The 17,011-nt window shown below is 45.2% G+C and overlaps 1 protein-coding gene across 2 annotated transcripts in view; it reads left to right on the top strand.

The window, feature by feature from the left end:
- The window catches only part of HTR4 (5-hydroxytryptamine receptor 4), a 145,868-nt gene that overhangs the window by 97,273 nt on the left and 31,584 nt on the right, over nucleotides 1-17,011 (top strand). Inside the window, exon 7 of one of the 2 annotated variants that reach the window (XM_049829155.1) lies at nucleotides 14,970-15,045. The exons of the other annotated variant lie outside the window; for it this stretch is intronic. Within the exon in view, the coding sequence (XP_049685112.1) occupies nucleotides 14,970-15,030 (61 nt within the window). The 3' untranslated portion in view covers nucleotides 15,031-15,045. The remainder of the gene's footprint in view (nucleotides 1-14,969; nucleotides 15,046-17,011) is intronic. 2 annotated transcript variants of the gene reach the window in all.

Raw genomic sequence — 17,011 nt, 5'->3', positions numbered from 1 at the left:
GTCAAGATAAGGACAGGAGAGATCACTCACCAAGTACTGTCACAGGCAAAACAGATTCAACTTGGGGAAAATTAACTCAATTTATTACCAATTAACCAGAGTAGGGTAATGAGAAATAAACCCAAATCTCAAAGCACCTTCCCTCCACCCATCCCTTCTTCCCGGGCACAACTTCACTCCTGGATTCTCTACCAACCCCCCCCAGCAGCACAGGGGGATGGGGAATGGGGGTCACAGTCAATTCACCACACGTTGTCTCTGCTGCTCCTTCCTCTTCAGGGGCAGGACTCCTCACACTCTTCCTCTGCCCCAGCGTGGGGTCCCTCACAAGGGAGACAGTTCTCCATGAACTGCTCCAATGTGGGTCCTCCCCATAGGCTGCAGTTCTTCACGAACTGCTCCAGCGTGGGTCCCTTCCACGGGGTGCAGTCCTTCAGGCACAGACTGCTCCAGCGTGGGTCTCCCATGGGGTCACAAGTCCTGCCAGAAGACCTGCTCCGTGGGTTCCTATCTCCACAGATGTGCAGGTCCCGCCAGGAGCTTTCTCCAGCATGGGCTTCCCACGGGGTCACAGCCTCCTTCGGGAACCCACCTGCTCAGGCGTGGGGTTCTCCATGGGCTGCAGGTGGAGATCTGCTCCACCGTGGAGCTCCCTGGGCTGCAGGGGGACAGCCTGCCTCACCAGGGGCTTCCCCACGGGCTGCAGGGGAATCTCTGCTCCAGCACCTGGAGCATCTCCTCCCTCTCCTTCTGCACTGACCTGGGGGTCTGCAGGGTTGTTTCTCTTACATGTTCTCACTCCCCTCTCTGGCTGCAATTTCTGTGCCCCGGCAACTTTTTATTCCCTTCTTAAAGCTGTTATCCCAGAGGCGCTACCACTGTCTCTGGTTGGCCCGGCCTTGGCCAGCAGCGGGTCTGTCTTGGAGACGGCTGGTGTTGGCTCTGTCAGACATGGGGGAAACTTCTAGCAGCTTCTCACAGAAGCCACCCCTGTAACCGCCCCCACCCCCCCCACCCCCCCCCCCCCCGCTACCAAAACCTTGCCACGCAAACCCAATACAACCACTCAAAAATTGAAGATTGGCTTTCTTTGTAATAACCTCTCTCATTCAAGAACAGGTATTGGAAGATAAAACAAGAGTGAGTTCAGGGAAGACCTGCAGCCTGTTTTGTTCAGGACATACTGGGTGATGCCAACGGTCTCTGCTGGTTGAGTGACCTGGTCTCCAGGGCAGGGATGTCCTCAACCCTTTTGCTTTCAATCCACTGCGTTGTTGTACTAGCGCTGAGGGCACCCAGCCAGGAGAAAATTCACCGTTTTGCCAGGTGCCACACAATTTCAGAGGGGAAAGGCAGCCTGAGCCCCCAGCAGCTGTGTCTAGGAAAAGCGAGGGACAGGGGTGGCAGCTGGGGACACCAAGCAGCACTGAGCTGGCAGGCTGGACCACAGCCTAAGCCCGTCAGCTCTCAGCCGTGTGTGGCTTTGTAAGTAGCCAGAGTTTTATCGCAGCCTGGTGGGGGTGATGAGTGCAAGAAAGGAGAAAACAACTTCCACCTCTGTCCCTCAAGTATTGGCAGAGGCAGCATAAGTGTATTGGTTTGTGTTTGGCTCAGCCATGAGGGCTCTCAGTGACCTTGAAATAACCTCTGTTACTTTGCTAAATACATTTTTTTTCTGCCTTTGCTCTTATTTCCCAGTTTCTTCTTCAGAGTGGGTATGTGGTGGCATGTACACTACATACATCTCATCTCATTCTGCCATTCAAAGCTAAACTGGACAAAGTAGTTAAAAATAGTACCAGGGGACAATCTTGTACCAGGGAAAAGGCTCGGATTGGGGAATTAGAATATAGCACTTATCAGGTCTTCCCCTTTGCTAATGTTGTTAATCTTAGTCAAGAGATAATTTGGTTTTCACTGAAATCACATTAGCTGCAAACCTGAAAATGTTTTCTGTAAAAGTATAGAGATCATTAGATTCAATAACAACTAAAAAAAGAGTTTTGTAATTTCTTGGAGGAGCTTTCTTGTAATTTTTTATGAAGCTTTGCCAATATTTACAATCAAATTTATGTTCCAACTTCCCTGGCATGATTTTATAACTTGGCATCAGTCTTCTCCACAGTAACAGCCTTCTAGTGTAACATTCACAAATACTGTGACTGGGAGTTGTGAAGGATCATGAGCAGCAGAGAGTGTGCTATAAATATCGGGAGGTACATGATAGCTCAAACAGGAGATAGGGGCTGAGTCAGGAAGTGCAGGGTGAGATTATACACTCTGCTATGCAGGATGCAAGAGTAGAGAAGCCCTCGGGTCTGGGAATTTAGATGTTCCACAACAGCAGAAGTTAACACCATAAAAACGGAGAGTTGCACACATGGCAAAGGGCTTGGCCATGTGCTGTTCTGTGCAGCATCAACCAACCTACAGGCTAAAAGATGGGACATCATCGTCTGCACAACTGTCTTGTCCTTCCTCTCCCCTCTCCCTCATCTGAAGGAAGATACACATGTATTTCTGTATCTCCTGCCTTCCACAAATAGCTGGCTGCACAGGGCGCCTTGTGGCAGCTGGTGGCACACCAAGCTCCTCCAGGCAGCTGATGTGCTGCCCACGGAGGCTGAATCCACCCTGGGCAAAAGCATTTGCAATGGCCAGGACATACTTCCAGCACGGCAGCGTACACGGGAAAGTGTGGAGGAAAAAGCAGCCGCAGCCACAGCCGAGTTGGTGGGAAGCTGCAGTAGGAGCCCCTTCCCTTCCCTTCCCTTCCCTTCCCGGCCACTTCCCCACACCGGTCACCTGCGCTCACCTTCCACTGATGCTCCCACTGCCAAGCCCTGGACCACTCGGCCTTCTCAGCTCTTCTCCAGCAGCTTTCCCCTCACCGTTGAAGTGCAAGGGTTAAAAAGGAAAACTGGGGAGAAAGGGTAGAGAGCCAAGGCCAGTGCTACAGCCCGGCTGATTGCTTCAGCTAGTGAAAAATGCACACGCGCTTGCAGCTGTGCATAAACAGGAGCCGGTGCCAGCAGAGGTTTTGGCCCCTTTTACTTGACAGTGACACAGACACATCTCCAGGCTTTGTCTGTTGTACCGTCACCTCACCCCGAGACGACTGGAGCAGGAGCTCTGGGAGCTGCCGGGCTGTTTGGCATGGTGTTGCCTTTGGGCTCCCTCTGCACAAACACCGCCGGGCAGGCAGCGCCGCGATCACGGGTACCAGCTGCTTCCCACAGCATTTAACATCCAAACATCAGAAAAAAGAATCCCAAAGGCCAAGATCTGCCAAAGAGGAAGGAAGACTCCAGCACGGTCTGGAAAATAAAGAGCAGGATTTGCACCATTAATTGAAGCCGGAAAAGCTGGGGCTGGGGTGGGAGCTTATGGCAAGACAAGGTAGCTGGGAGCCTCTCCGAAGCTGTGCTTACTGCCTAAGGTAGAGCCCCTGCTCTGCCCCTGTCGTGGTTTTGGGAAGGCAAAGCATGCCTGAAGCAACCACCAGCATTGCCGCACGCAGCGTACCTCCAGCTTGCGTGGGGGCGGACTTATGTTTTTATTGTGGGTGTTTTCTAAAGTTATCGCTAAAGCCTTTCTTTGTATTTGTACATGCAATAGGCTTTTTGTCGAGGTTAGGTTATCCCCAGGGTAGGAAGTCGAGACACTAATTTCTTTTCTCTCAGCTGTCATCTGTGAAGTCTGAGGTAAAGTGTCTCCTCCCACCCCTTCCCTGCTTTTTCTTTCCTAGGGATCTGTGCGAAATTTAAAAGCTGAACAGTTTTAAGATTTTTTTTCTTTTGACACTTCAAAATCCTTCTGCAAAAAGGTTAAAGTCTAGGAAAAAGGCATGGGGTGACCTTGGCTCCAATCCCCCCCACCCCCCCATTTCGGCATCACACCAGCTGCCTGGGATGATGAAGCGCTGCCGGCACCACGTTGGGCTGTGCGGGCAGCGTGTGTGCGCATCGCCCCTTCCCTGCTCCTTGCTGCCTGCACACCAGTCCCACCTGCCAGGCAAGTCCTGTGAAACCCACCGCCAAAGCAAACCACCTGTCCCAGTACAAACCAGCTCCCACAGGGACTCCAGCCCTCGGGTAAGCTGATGCTGGCATCTGCGCTGCACCTTGTGTCAGAGGAGGCTGGTACCTTCCTTCACCCAAAACCCGCTTGTCTTGCCAATAATCAGGACACTGCTGAAGCCTGGTACACAGCTCAAAAAATGCCTTACCAGAGGAAACTGAGAACTTTTGATAAGAGAAAAGCTTCTTGTAATTGTACCGAGTGAAATCAAGATATTTATCTTATTTCTTACAGAGGAAAGAGGGGATTAGGGTTTTAAAATACCACAGTTTCCTTCAATTTTAGTGAGGTAATCTCTTTCAATATGTCTGTATACTGGAAAAAGAGATTAGAGCTAAGACAAACCCCTTTTTGTTATTTGGCCTAATACAAGATTCAAGATCAGAACTTCTCTTCTGCATCAGTTTGTTTCTGGTAGGGAAGCCAAGGCACTGACGGGCACCTTGAGCTTAGAAGCAACCAACTGATTTTTGTCTATTTTTAATTGCATGACTTGTGCTTTGGGTAATGAAGGCAACTGATGTATTCTGGTGGGGCAAGATCCCAGTTAAGGCTTTCTTTCTGGTCTGAGATTTACTTTTGCTGATGTTGCCCTGGTTTATATCTCCCTAGGGAATGCCCAACCCCTGGTTCAGTACCTCCCCATTTGCAGTATGACCCATATAATTTGGAGAGGTTTCTGGGAGAGCCTTTTCTGCAGGAAACAGTGGGGATTTTGTACTCTGTGGGCCTTCCAGGGAGGCTGGGCTCAGTCCAACAACCCCCGGAGCTGCCTGCCTGCCCACACCACCCTGCGTCCTGCTCAGCCTTTGCATATTATCACCAGCAAAACCTACGTAACCAAACCCCTGGCTTAGCCTGTTACTCTCTGCAAAGCCTCTCTTACTTTGTTTATTGTTTATGAAAAATGGAAAGCAATCTGGTTTAGAGAAGTTTGCGGTGATCCGGCTGATGGCAGCCCCTCCGGTGCTGTTGGAGGACGGTGCTGGAAGGAAGGGTGCCGTTAGGAAAAGCAGAAGAGGGGAAGAAGCCACAAGGATGACTAGTCCTGCTGCAGGTCAACATTTCTTCTCTGTGCAATTATTGTTGGGTTTCACTTCACTGTCTCTCTGATTCAAATGGAAACTTTAAGTAACTTACAGTAATTGTTGTCTTTTCCAATTAAACCTCCCTGGTCTCTGACATGCATGACTGTTTCTTATTACTCTCTGCTTTGCGCAGCCAGTTTGCATAATGAACAGTGTGTCCCCAGGATTTTGCAATCACTGGCCTGGAACACGATTGCCACACGGAGCCTGGGCGAGCTCTGACTGTGCTCTCCCAAGGGTTTCAGAAACACCACCCTTGCTGCAAAGCCTCAGCACCTACTGCCATTCCCCCATCCGCTTCCCTCCTGTCCAGCATCTGCAGCTTTCCTCAAAGTTTCCTTTCCTCTCTCCTGCAAGATAGTGCAGGGAAAAAGCAAGGGAGTGCATGATGAAAGCAGGAACATCATCTGTCTGGTGGGACTCGCTCAGTAAAGATGGGCTGGATTTCCACATGTCTACTTTTTCATCCTTCTAGGTCTCCTGACAGTAAAAGCAAGCAGCTCCTGTTGTATACAAAGTGATTTGAATGACAATTTTAATTGTTTTGGAGGCCTTGATGAAAAAGCAGGACATTATCTGTTCGGAAAAGCTCTAATCTGATTTCACTTGAGTCCGTACCAATACTGAGCACCATTATTGGACTGCCTAATTTAATCCCAGCTCTGCTTCCTGAATCAATGATAAGGTGCTAGATATTTATTCAGGTTTATACACCAAAAGTGGAAAGTTCCTGCTGAAAAATGAATTCTCTCTCATGTAATGATATTTAGCTGAGATTCTCAATGGCAATGTGTCCTGTTTTGGGAATACAGGACAGGCTGAATAGCTGGTACTGGGAATGGTGCGATGAGATGGACAAAGATGCGTGTAATTATCTGCCTTCCAGCTGTAATTAGGAGTCCGTTGCCTGTTGCACCAGGAGCTGGTACCCATTGCCCAGAGAGGAGCACTGCTGGCCATAGCACTGCACTCCCAGTAGCTGGACTGCCCGACATCGCCTCCTGTCACATGGCAAAGTCCAGACCTATTGAAAACATATCACTTAAATAATTGAATGCAACTTAAACAATTACATTTAGCTAAATACATACATCCCTCATAACACATGCTGACATATTGAATCTGATTCCAAGACCTTTAGGACTCTCTCCATTCATTCCAGAGGGATAAACAAAACAGGGTTTTAAACTAATTTTGGTACCTGAATAAATTCTATTATGGATAGCAATTTACTATCCACTCACTTCCCTTCTGTTTCAACTGCATAGCTCCTAACGAGACCTTTGCACAGCTAGGCTGAATGTGTTGTGCTGTTCCCCTCCTCTCCAGAGATTAATATGTTTTATCAGGCAAAGTAGTTTTAGACAATTCATATCAGCATTTGCAAAGAGCTCCATATGCCTTAGGGCTAGAAACGCTATATAAATAAGCAATTATTTTTATATTCTATTATTCGTTGTGGCAGAAAGCATCTCAAACTCAGGGCTAATAGGTTAAGTGCATTTTAATTTTAGGCTAACTTCTTTTTTTCTTTTTCATTTTTCAATAACCCTCTTCCTTTCTGACTCCTGTAGGATAATTTATTTAAGCATTATATGCACCGCCTTGCTCTGTAAACTCACACCGTGGAAAAGCTTCCCCATTGCTGTAGTTAAAATTGCTTCTAAGGCTTTTAGTGTGTCTATGGGAGAGAAGGGCCCTGTTTTTCTCAAGACGTTTTGGCCAGCTCTTTGGTATCTCCGGAAAGGTGTCAAGGACTTTCAGCACATCTTCTGTGATTTGATTGCCTTTTACCATTTTGCCACTTTTTGGATCCTTAACTTTTGCCTGTATTTCTGATTGCTGGGTGGCTGCTAGTGCCAGCCTGCCTGGTTCACGTGCTTCATCAAATTCAGGTACCTGCTAAGCCTGCTGTGAGCCTGTCTCCAGTGCTCATCCACCTGTTATTTCAGTTCTTAGTCAGCTGTAAGCATTTTTCCATCTTAAGCTGCACATTTCAAAACAGTAAATCGGCCATTTTGAGGTTTTTGGTTTTATTTATTGGACATAGCAAAGATTATAGTTGCTAACATCTGCTGCTCAGTATGCATTTGCATCCTGAATTGATGACCTGACCTGTGAATTGATACAGATGTGGTTTTGGTTTGGGTTTGCCACCAGTAAAGATGCAATATTTCTCTACGTATGCCTTTGGGAGTACATAATGTCTTGCAAACAAACAGCTGAGTAAGGCTCTATCTGCATTAGCTGATGATTTCCAGGCCTTACTTCTGCATTACTTTTCCTGTTCTCTGGCTATCCCAGGCTACGTCAGCATTACTATCATCCATCACAGAAGACAGCATTTTAAAAATTCAGGTAGCCACACTTAGGAGGCAGTTCTGCAACTCATCTTTGTTCTTGTTGCTATATTGTGCTTTATGGTTGCATCTTTATCAATGAGATTTATACCTTGCATATGATGCCTTCATCCTATCAATGGGGGATTTTTCTGAATTCTCCCCTTAACCCTATGTCTTCATTTAATCCTGATTAAACAACATGATTTCTCTTGCTTAAAGAGCTCATTGAACCACACATGTTCCCTTTCTCTTACTGATGACAAAGTGTAGTCCTCTCCTTTGAGATGTACAAGCTCTTTGATATCTGAAGTCTTTTTCTTACATTGCAGGGATAAACCTGGATGTATTTTCTTACTACTGATGTCAAACCATCTGAAATCCTGTAATGTGAAGACTGGTTTCACTATGAGCCTTCATATTTTGCAGGCGTTGTAATCAGAAGACTAGTCATATCTTAACACAGGCTGGGGGGAACCTGACTGACACATGTCAGAGTCCCAAGTCTATTTTCAAACATCCAGAGACAAAGCAGATTCCTAACGCTCTGTAGGGAACACTTCCATGATTTCTAATAGCTTTCACTGTTAGGTGTTAAAAAAAGAAAGTTCTGTTCTTCTTTAAAAATAAGTCTTTCTTAAATTTCTCCTGTTACATCCAGTTAATTCATTTACTAAAAATGCCTCTCTCGATGTTCATATCCACGGCATCTTCCACCAAAAGTCTACAAAAGTAGTTAGTACAAAGCAAGTTAACCACCCTCTATTTTACAAATTCATATTTGAATTTAACCTATAAACATTACTTCAAATTCAAAACTTAGGAACTTCCCAAGAGGACACTGAAGCATAGAAAATGTTATTAGCACAGTCCACATCCAGTGTAATTAATTGCACTGTGAGATGCCAGAAGAAGGAAAGACTGGCTGTAATCTCTGTGCAGCTAGAATGAACTTTTCTAGTAATGTCTGTTGTTTTGTATGAATTTAACTTCTTATGGACAAGTGAGCAGGAACAGCGTAATAGATCCAAGTGTGAAGGGTATTTGAAGGATATTATGAGGTGCTGACCTACACTAAAAGCTCAGAACTTTCCTGAGGAATGTTTGGAGGTTGTAACTGTTCTCTGGCAGGAGTCTGCTGCAGAGCTCCAGACCACCAGCAAAGAAGTTTGAGGGTGGACTGATTTGTTTGGATTAGAAGAAATACTATCTTCTGGAAGCTTAATAGATCTCTGCTGGTATCCCTGATGTCAATGGTAACTGATAGATCAGATAGATAGATAGTGGGACTCAGGCATCACTCTCTGCGGAGAAATGTGCATTTTTTTCTGAAAGATCATTCTGAGGGAGTGGTAACTTGTAAACAGATGCAGAGCTGGCTGAAATTGCCTCCATCTCATACTTTCACTGAAGAAAATGTGGGGATTTTTGAGAGGACAGCTCCAACAGTTTTCCCTTCTTCCTGTGAAATGAAAGTATGTGCTATTAATAGAGTGAGGAGTTAACTAGCAGATAGGGTCACTGATAAGTTTCCTCCTTTTCTTTCATCAGGTGAGGAAGACATGTTAGCTCTAGCAGAAGCTCAGTTTGGCTTTGTGTGCTTCCCCATATAGCAGAGTCAGGGACTCCTACCATGGAATCTTCAGCTGGGCTTTCTTTAATTCCAGAAAACACAGACACATTACAGGCACAGGTTTTTTGCACAGCAGAGCAATCCTGAGCTGTATTACTTTTCCTTGCTTGAAAAGTACTGTGCTGGAAAGGAGGAACATTGCTGCGGTCCATCCTGCATTCTTCCTTTCTCTGATGCTGCTTTCCCTCACGGAAGTCAAAGTAACTATCTTGCTTTCTTAAACCTTTCTTGGCAGTGACTGAGCCGGTAGTTTCAAAGTCAATCATGTCCCTCAAGGAAGCATGTTGATCCTGTCTAACACTTGTTAAGTGTCACTGACACTAACAGTCTTTGAAGAGATGTTCTTGCAGACTTAACAGAAGGGATGTTAATTAGGCTGTTGATTTGCATTATTCCATAGGCCCATCAAACACAGTGCAGCACTTCAGTAACTAAAGAGGCACATGGTACTAAAGAGCATTTAGCTTTATCTATAAAGTGCGATTTATTACCTGGGAACAATGTCAGGTATAAGCTAGTATTTGTTAGATGACGTTGCAGCAGCCTCCTTTAAATACTGACATCAAATGCCCCAGCGCAGTGGGAATGCACTCCGAGACTCAGGCAGGCGGTTGAACCACCTGCAAATGCTGCTGCCTCTACTGTGAATCCAAGTGCAGCTGGATGCGTTTGCTTTCAAGATCGTTAACTTTCTTCTAGTGCAGAAAGATGCTCTTCCAGGTCAGTTGTTGATCCTTTTGAAGCTAATTAGAGGTTTTGTTAGTGAGTTCATTCAATTCCAGGAGGATTCAGTGTTGCAAAGGGCCACTGACCCATCGGTCACTAACCAAGCATTAGTTTGCCTATACCTGAAAACAGGCAGGTACTCATGTGGCCCATAGCATCAGCCAAGCATTGGCATGGCATTTGCAGGGGCATCAGCCTGCATTTTGCACTCTCCTGGAAGAAGGCAGGCCAAAATGACTTAAGAAACACCACTATAAAGCATAACCCTTTCTGGACTGCTTTCCAATCATCCAACACAAATCTGTGAATGTTGGACTGAATTTAGCTTATCTTCATGTGCATCCACGTGTATGAAGGGAAAAACTAAAAGCTAGTTCACATGCCCTTACATCCCACTGTATTTTTTCTCCATTTTTGTGCTTTGTCTTGGCATTATGTCACACATCATATAATGTGACATCCTCACAGAAGCATTATACTGCTCTGAAATCCTTACCTCTCAAAATGAAGCATGGAAACTCCTTTAGCCTCAAAGTCTCCAAAGGTCTGAGTCCTAGCAGTGCTTTTTTCCACCACTGAAGTGAAGCCACCTTTGGAAAGACATGTAACAACCATTTAAGTGCAAACCACAGTAATAGGTGGTGGTGGTGGGGTTGTTTGTTTTGATTTGGGGTTTTTTTTAAGAAGTGAAGGAAACACAATATGGATTTGTCACATTTGAAGGAATGGAAGGATGCAGCATTGCTACATGAAACTGAGTGTAGCTAAACAGGCAAACTCGAGTACTAGAACCAAAGAAAAGAAAAAATCAATAAGCCAGTCATATCTTATGTTAATGTTATGTATGAATAATTTTATCATTGATTGATCTGTAATCTGCCTGGTAGTGCACAGAAATGGTAACAGTTTACATTAATGTATTAAAGGCACATATAATTTATTCAGTGAGATTCATGCCCTATGGTGCTTTTTTGACAAGTTTTTATAGCACTGTAGTTAGTATTTACTAGCAATGAAAGCACTTTGTAACACTTTGATACAATATTTGAGACAAGAACTGCACAAAGCAACTACTTCATAGGCAAGAAAGCAATTACAAATGACACTTCAAGAAGTTGTTACCACGAGATCTTCAAAGAGCTCAAGTTTCTTACCATCGACAACACAGCACCCGGCAACGGCACGGTGCTGTCAGCGCAGAAGACGGGAACATTTGCTCAGCTCCACCCCAGCAGGAATGTCACATCCACCTCCCCAGCAAGGAGATGCAGCTTCTGCGGTACCTCAGCATCCCTGGAGCTCCATCCTTAGGCACAGCCCCCTGTTCAGCTTCTGTGATCATATGGGAGTGAGGAAAACAGGAGCAAGAGCGCAGTCCATAAAAAAATAGCTCAAAGGACTTAGGGAAATGAGGCACTTTAGTTACACACTTCTTTATCTGCTTTTGGAAGAATCTCTGTTCTTAATAAATTTTAAAACAAGCCCATAAAATTCCTTCAAAATAAGCTACAGGCTAAATTAATTTCCTTAAAAATCTCTTTCCCCTATGCACAGGTTCACATGGGTTTGCCTTGGAAGATTTGGCTGTAAAATTGTGTATGCTTATGTCGAGCTGCTTATTAATCAGCTTAATTAAGGGTTAAGCAGAACAGGCTGCTGTGCTCCTCTGGAGCTGTCCTGCCTCACCTGCATATCTTGTTTGAAGTCAGGAGGCACACACACACAGAGTTTTACAAGCAAGTATTTCAGAGCGCCCCGGACAAAACAAAAAGGCTTTGATTTTCAGCTGTGCTTCTCCCTTTGGCTTCCAGTACAGACCTGGGTGCCGAGTGTTTTGGAAGCAATTAGATCCTCAGTGATCTGCAAAATCCATACATGCCTTTAAGTAAAAAGGACATATATTGGGAAGCAGCAGAGAGGCAGTTGGACAGAGACTGGTCTTTGGAATGTCACTCAGAAATGTCAGACATACATTAAGGGGCAACTCTAAATTATAGTCTCATGACATAAGGAAAGTTGTCTAATTCAGATGAATTTTTAGATGCCTGAAATTTGGTTTCTTCACCAATCCAAATTCTCAGCTGTTGTTGCCACAGTTTTTGTCAAACTATTACACAGATAACATAAGCTCAGAGACACCCCTTGTGGTTAAATTAGCCTTACAACGCTTTCATGCCCAAGCAGGATAATTTTTAGCTATTAATTATGTTGTCACTGCCACTGACACTACTTACACGACTCCTGCAGCCTCTTAAGCCAATTAAGTGGCTTTTAGGGGTGGAAAAACAGGCAAGCTCAAGCAATATCCAAGTGTCTGAGTGTCAGAAACATGTTTCTTCTGTAGAGAAGGCAGAGGTCTGAGGCAGTCCCACCGCCCCATTGAGGCACCTAAACTGGGACATCCCTCTTGCCCCAGAGAAATCAGTGAAGACAAGCTCCTCCAGAAGGCAATTCAGGGCAGTGAAATGCCTGAAGCTGGGCTCTGAGGGTACTCCACCTCTGCAATCAAGTGTATCACACAGGTGTAGTGCAAAGCCTTCCCTCCAACCCCCATTTTAAGTCAGCAGAAGGAGAATAAAACCCTGATCTAAACATCACGCAATTCCCAGTATGATGCTCTCAAAGTACTTAACGGGCAGACGCAGGAGTACAAGGGTATTGTTGGGCTGAAAGGAGAAGGCTCTTATTAAACTAGAGATGTCAATAAAAAGCAAGGAAATGCAAAAAATAAGGCAGGTCTGTTAACTGTTTGTGCAAATCTTTTCCTTCTTCTCACAGTTGGCCCTAATGTGTAATTCTTTTCTTCGTCATTCAGTGGAGCTGCTAAGTCACTTGTGTTTGCACTAACTTCCATGTCCACAGCTCGTGAAACCTTCTTCAAACCTGCAAAGTACGTCATGTTTCCTGACTTGTTCTGTCCTTTTCTGTTTGGCAAATAGTTTCTACTGCACGCTCCTCTTTCCATATATGTTGCTTTATTTATCATTGTATTTTTTATTTTTCATGATAGTTACAGAATAAGGTCTAAATCTGCTACACCTCAGAGAAATAAGGGCTAGAGCTGATGCTCACATTTTTTAATAAGTATGGGATAAAAACCCCCACCTTCTCATCTCATGACTTTCAGCTCAGGTTCTTGGAAGTGTCCCTATAATGACCTGAATATATGGGTGGTGATATCCCCCCATGGCTGGAAAGGCAAACATAGGTAATCTTCATTCCACTGCAGCTAGATTTCAGCTACCTGCTTCTCTTAGTTCCCCAAAACTCCCTTTTTGGGCAGGTGTTGGGGGGATCAGAGTCCCCTTTTCTGATCCTCATGAGCTGTTTGTAAGTGGGGGTTTATCAGGGGAAGGGATGGGTCTGCAAAGGATGAGGCTTGTGTGTAATCGAGGATGAGCAAATCTGGCAGCTCAGCACATCGGTGGGTCAGGAAGGCAAAAGGTTCTCTCCTATCCACAAATGAAGAAATAAAAGGAATATCGGGTAGAAATAAAGAAGTGACCTCTGTACTTGACATGGTGTACTCACAGGCTGTAGCCTGTTCTGATGTGCCCAGATCAGGAACATGAAAAAAAATCAGAAAATTCAGGGGGAACAAAGCACAAAGTAGCTGAAATATTTGAAAGCCTGCCTTACAGTGAGAAATTCATGGATGATCTCGTTCGGTGCCTAAAGGGGATGTTAGTCTTTAAGGCAGTGAAAAGAGGATCCTGTGACTGAAAGCTGAAACTAGAATATTTGTACTGAAAATAAGGCACAAATTTCTAATGTGAGGGTAGTTATTCAATAGAGAAAATTATCAACTGCAGCATAGCTTTTCTTTTACTTATATCTTAAGAAATTAAAGATTCCCCGCCCAGGGATACAACTGGTTGAAACATCAGCAAGGTCCTGTGCTATACACAGGCAATAGGATGTTTTTCATCCCTAGGGCAGCCCAGGTGAAGAGAAAAGTAACATCAAAATCTACAACAGGGACCAAGGCCTGCCTGTAAATCTCCAGGCGCCTTGCCAATGTGGAAAAACCCAAACAAATCCATCAGATCCAAGGAAATCCCCATTTATGAAAAGGTCTAAGCAGCTCTTAACTTCTCCACATCAGAACTACTGCTGTTTATATAGGAAATTTTTCTTCTCCATTTGCACTTTATCAGCCTCTTGTTGGCTGGTCAGGATTAAAATGCAAGGCTAGGAACAGGAGTTACAACTGTTAAGTGCATTAAGAGGCACTGGTAATTCTCTGTTACACTTCAGAGGATTGGTGAGAGACCAATAGTACCTTGTTCACAGCCAACAGCAGTATAAAGTTAGTACCAGGTGCTGGCTAGCAGCCAGGTATAGTTATAACTTTACAAAAAATTAAATAGTAACTGCTGTATTCCTGCACTGCAGTCTAACAAAATCAAGGAGCTCAACTATTACTCCCCCGTCTGTACTTAAAAAAAGCAGACCAACATTTCCAGCATACTAGAGCTGTCAAAAGGCTCAAGAATCACCAGCCAGGAGTCTATGGCAGGACCGCATTGCCTCCATAAATCAAATTTCTCAGCAGTGAACATGTCAGCATGGGTGGAAGTTAAGTGACCTAGTTACTACTCCCTAGACTTTTGTTTAAGAGATACAGGTGGCTTCCTCAAAAGAGGTTCCTCAATCAGACCAAATGGGTTGGTGGTACTCGTGAAATTAGCAGGAGAAAGACAGTATGTAACTACCAAATCCCCTCCTAGAGCAACTGAAGAACTTTTGGAAAACAGGCTCAGCAGAGCATTCCTGCCAAAAAATCATATCAGTGAGACCGGAAAAAGATATTCTTGAAAAACTGAAGGATTCCCAAAATGGCTTATAAAAAAAAAAAAGGACCCCCACCTGATGGCTCATACAGTTCTAACCCAGTTACCACCACTACTGTAAAAATCAGGTTTCCCCTTTAGTGGGAGGTTTGGGGATGTAGCTCTAGCTTTGACGCTATTGGAATATAACTTCTTGGTGTTTAATGTCAGGCTAGCTGGAAAGCATTTTCCTATTAACCATCTCTGTGTTTTTTCCTTTCTCCCCTTACTACCTCACTGTGTCTGTCTTTCCTCCTTTCTGCACTAAAAGTGGCTGTTCCTCTGTCTCCAAGCTCCTCCTGCTCTTCTGCAGTAGACCGGCTCCTGTCTAACCGTGAACATGCTCTGTAAGTCCTTTCTTTTATTACTGCAGCCCTGTGTGTGTGTCTGTTCAGTATTCACTGTAACACAATTTAAAGCCTCATTTGATGTATAGCTTAAGATTTGTGGGGTAGAGGCAGAAACCCCAGCTGAATGGGGATGTTTCATCCCAGGACACTGAGGGTGGGCTCCAGCCTGCAGGATACTGCAGACGGCCTGCAGCAGGAACGCTGCCTTTGGGGATGGTCGTTCTCACTCAAAGGACTGTGTTACAGTAGTGCAGGGTCTCACCAGTAGGTACCACACAAGGGAGTAGAACAAGATACAGAGGACAGTAACAAACTGGGATTAATTTCACATTAGAGCTGCACAACGCCATATATCACAGACTGCGCTTAGGACAGAAGAGCTCTCTGCAGCCCTTGGCTGGACCAAGCCTGACCCATGCATAAAGCATGCAGGACTTTTAATAATTCCTAGAGTTTAGATACAGCTATGAGAGGTTCTCATAGGGATATGGAAGACTCCAGTACTTGTCTTAAGTCAGTTAAACCTTCTGACAGCTCTGAGGCTTTCTCTCCCCTCAGGTGGTGTGTAGGGTTCCAGCTGGCTTCCTCCCTCAGTGGGATAAGCATCACAGGAATGTTCCAGGGGCCAGGCACTTCCAGGCACGCAGCTCCAATTAGCTCAACATTAAAAAGCAAATAAATATAATATTGGTTTTCTGCTCAAGATGTTTTTGGAAAGATGGTAGGGAAAAGCAGCAGAGCTCATTTTGAGACCAAGAAAATGCTGGTGGTCACAATTACTATCTCCCTACCTTGAAACTGGGATGACAAGTCACAAGAACTGATACTTGACCAGCCTTTTGCATCTTCTATCAGGAGACTCGCAGAATGCATCTGGCCCTTCAGTGTCACCCACCCACCCACAACTGCTCCAGCATCTCAATGTTACCAGTCCCTCCACCTGCTCTCCAGACCATGCCCTCTGTATCCAGCCGATGAAGCTGCAGAGCCTGGGGACATTGTACCTCCCAGTAGCCACAAAACCTCCAATTATCCCAACAGATTTGTGGCAGGCAGGGGGTTTCTCTCCTTTTTTCCCTTCAATGCTTTTGCTTACTCCTCATTAGGACACTCAGATATCAAAGAGAGGCAGCAGATTTCAACAGTTGCTTTAAGACAGGAGAGTTCAAAGTGGAGAACACAGTTTCTGTTTCTGCCATCTGTAACTTTCTGTAGCTAGGTTCCCTGGATAGGATGCAGCATCCGCAGAGTCAGAGCTGTGATCGGGCCGCAATCTGCTCCCCATATCAGCACTCAACCTTCTTTTGAAGTTTTGCACTGCAGAACTCCCAACCACCGATGGAGAGCTGGCACCATCCCTTCAAAGGCTGTACAAAAGAAAGGACATACCTCAGCAACAAGGGGTTGCCAAAATGACTTTTTGAAAGCAGCCAGTGGAAGCTGCGTAAGCTGCTAATTTAAAGTAGACTAACACGAAGTAGGGACCTCAGGCACAGAGAGAACATCCCTGGCTAAACAGGAAGGGAATGCTGAGCACTTCTCAGAAAGCACAGTACTAGAAGAGAAGAAAAGCCTAATTTTCACCATTCCCCCATTCCTGGCCATTACTGAAACTCGAAGGATTAGGAGGAGACTCTGGGGTATTTCAGAGCCCGTTGGACTATCCCCTGGATACATCTGCAGGAACAAAAGCACCCATGGAGCAGAGCTCCTCAAAATAGAGATCTTCTTGCCCCTTGCAGTGTCCAGGGCAGGGAGAGCAGTCTCCCAGCTATGACTGTCAGCATGACCCCACACCACTTCATCCCCGATGGACTCAGTTCCCAAGCCTCAGAGGCTATGAGAAGCAGCTCTGGTTTTCAGCAATATTCAGGTCCTTCCGCAGCCTCACAGCCACTTACAGCTAGAGAGGAGAGGGAGCACTGTGTCTCACCTGGGAGAGAGGAAAGACAAAGGGAAGCAC

Source organism: Accipiter gentilis, chromosome 26, assembly GCF_929443795.1.
Source record: "Accipiter gentilis chromosome 26, bAccGen1.1, whole genome shotgun sequence".
NCBI classification, from domain to species: domain Eukaryota; kingdom Metazoa; phylum Chordata; class Aves; order Accipitriformes; family Accipitridae; genus Astur; species Astur gentilis.
This window is presented reverse-complemented; position numbering and strand designations above follow the sequence as displayed.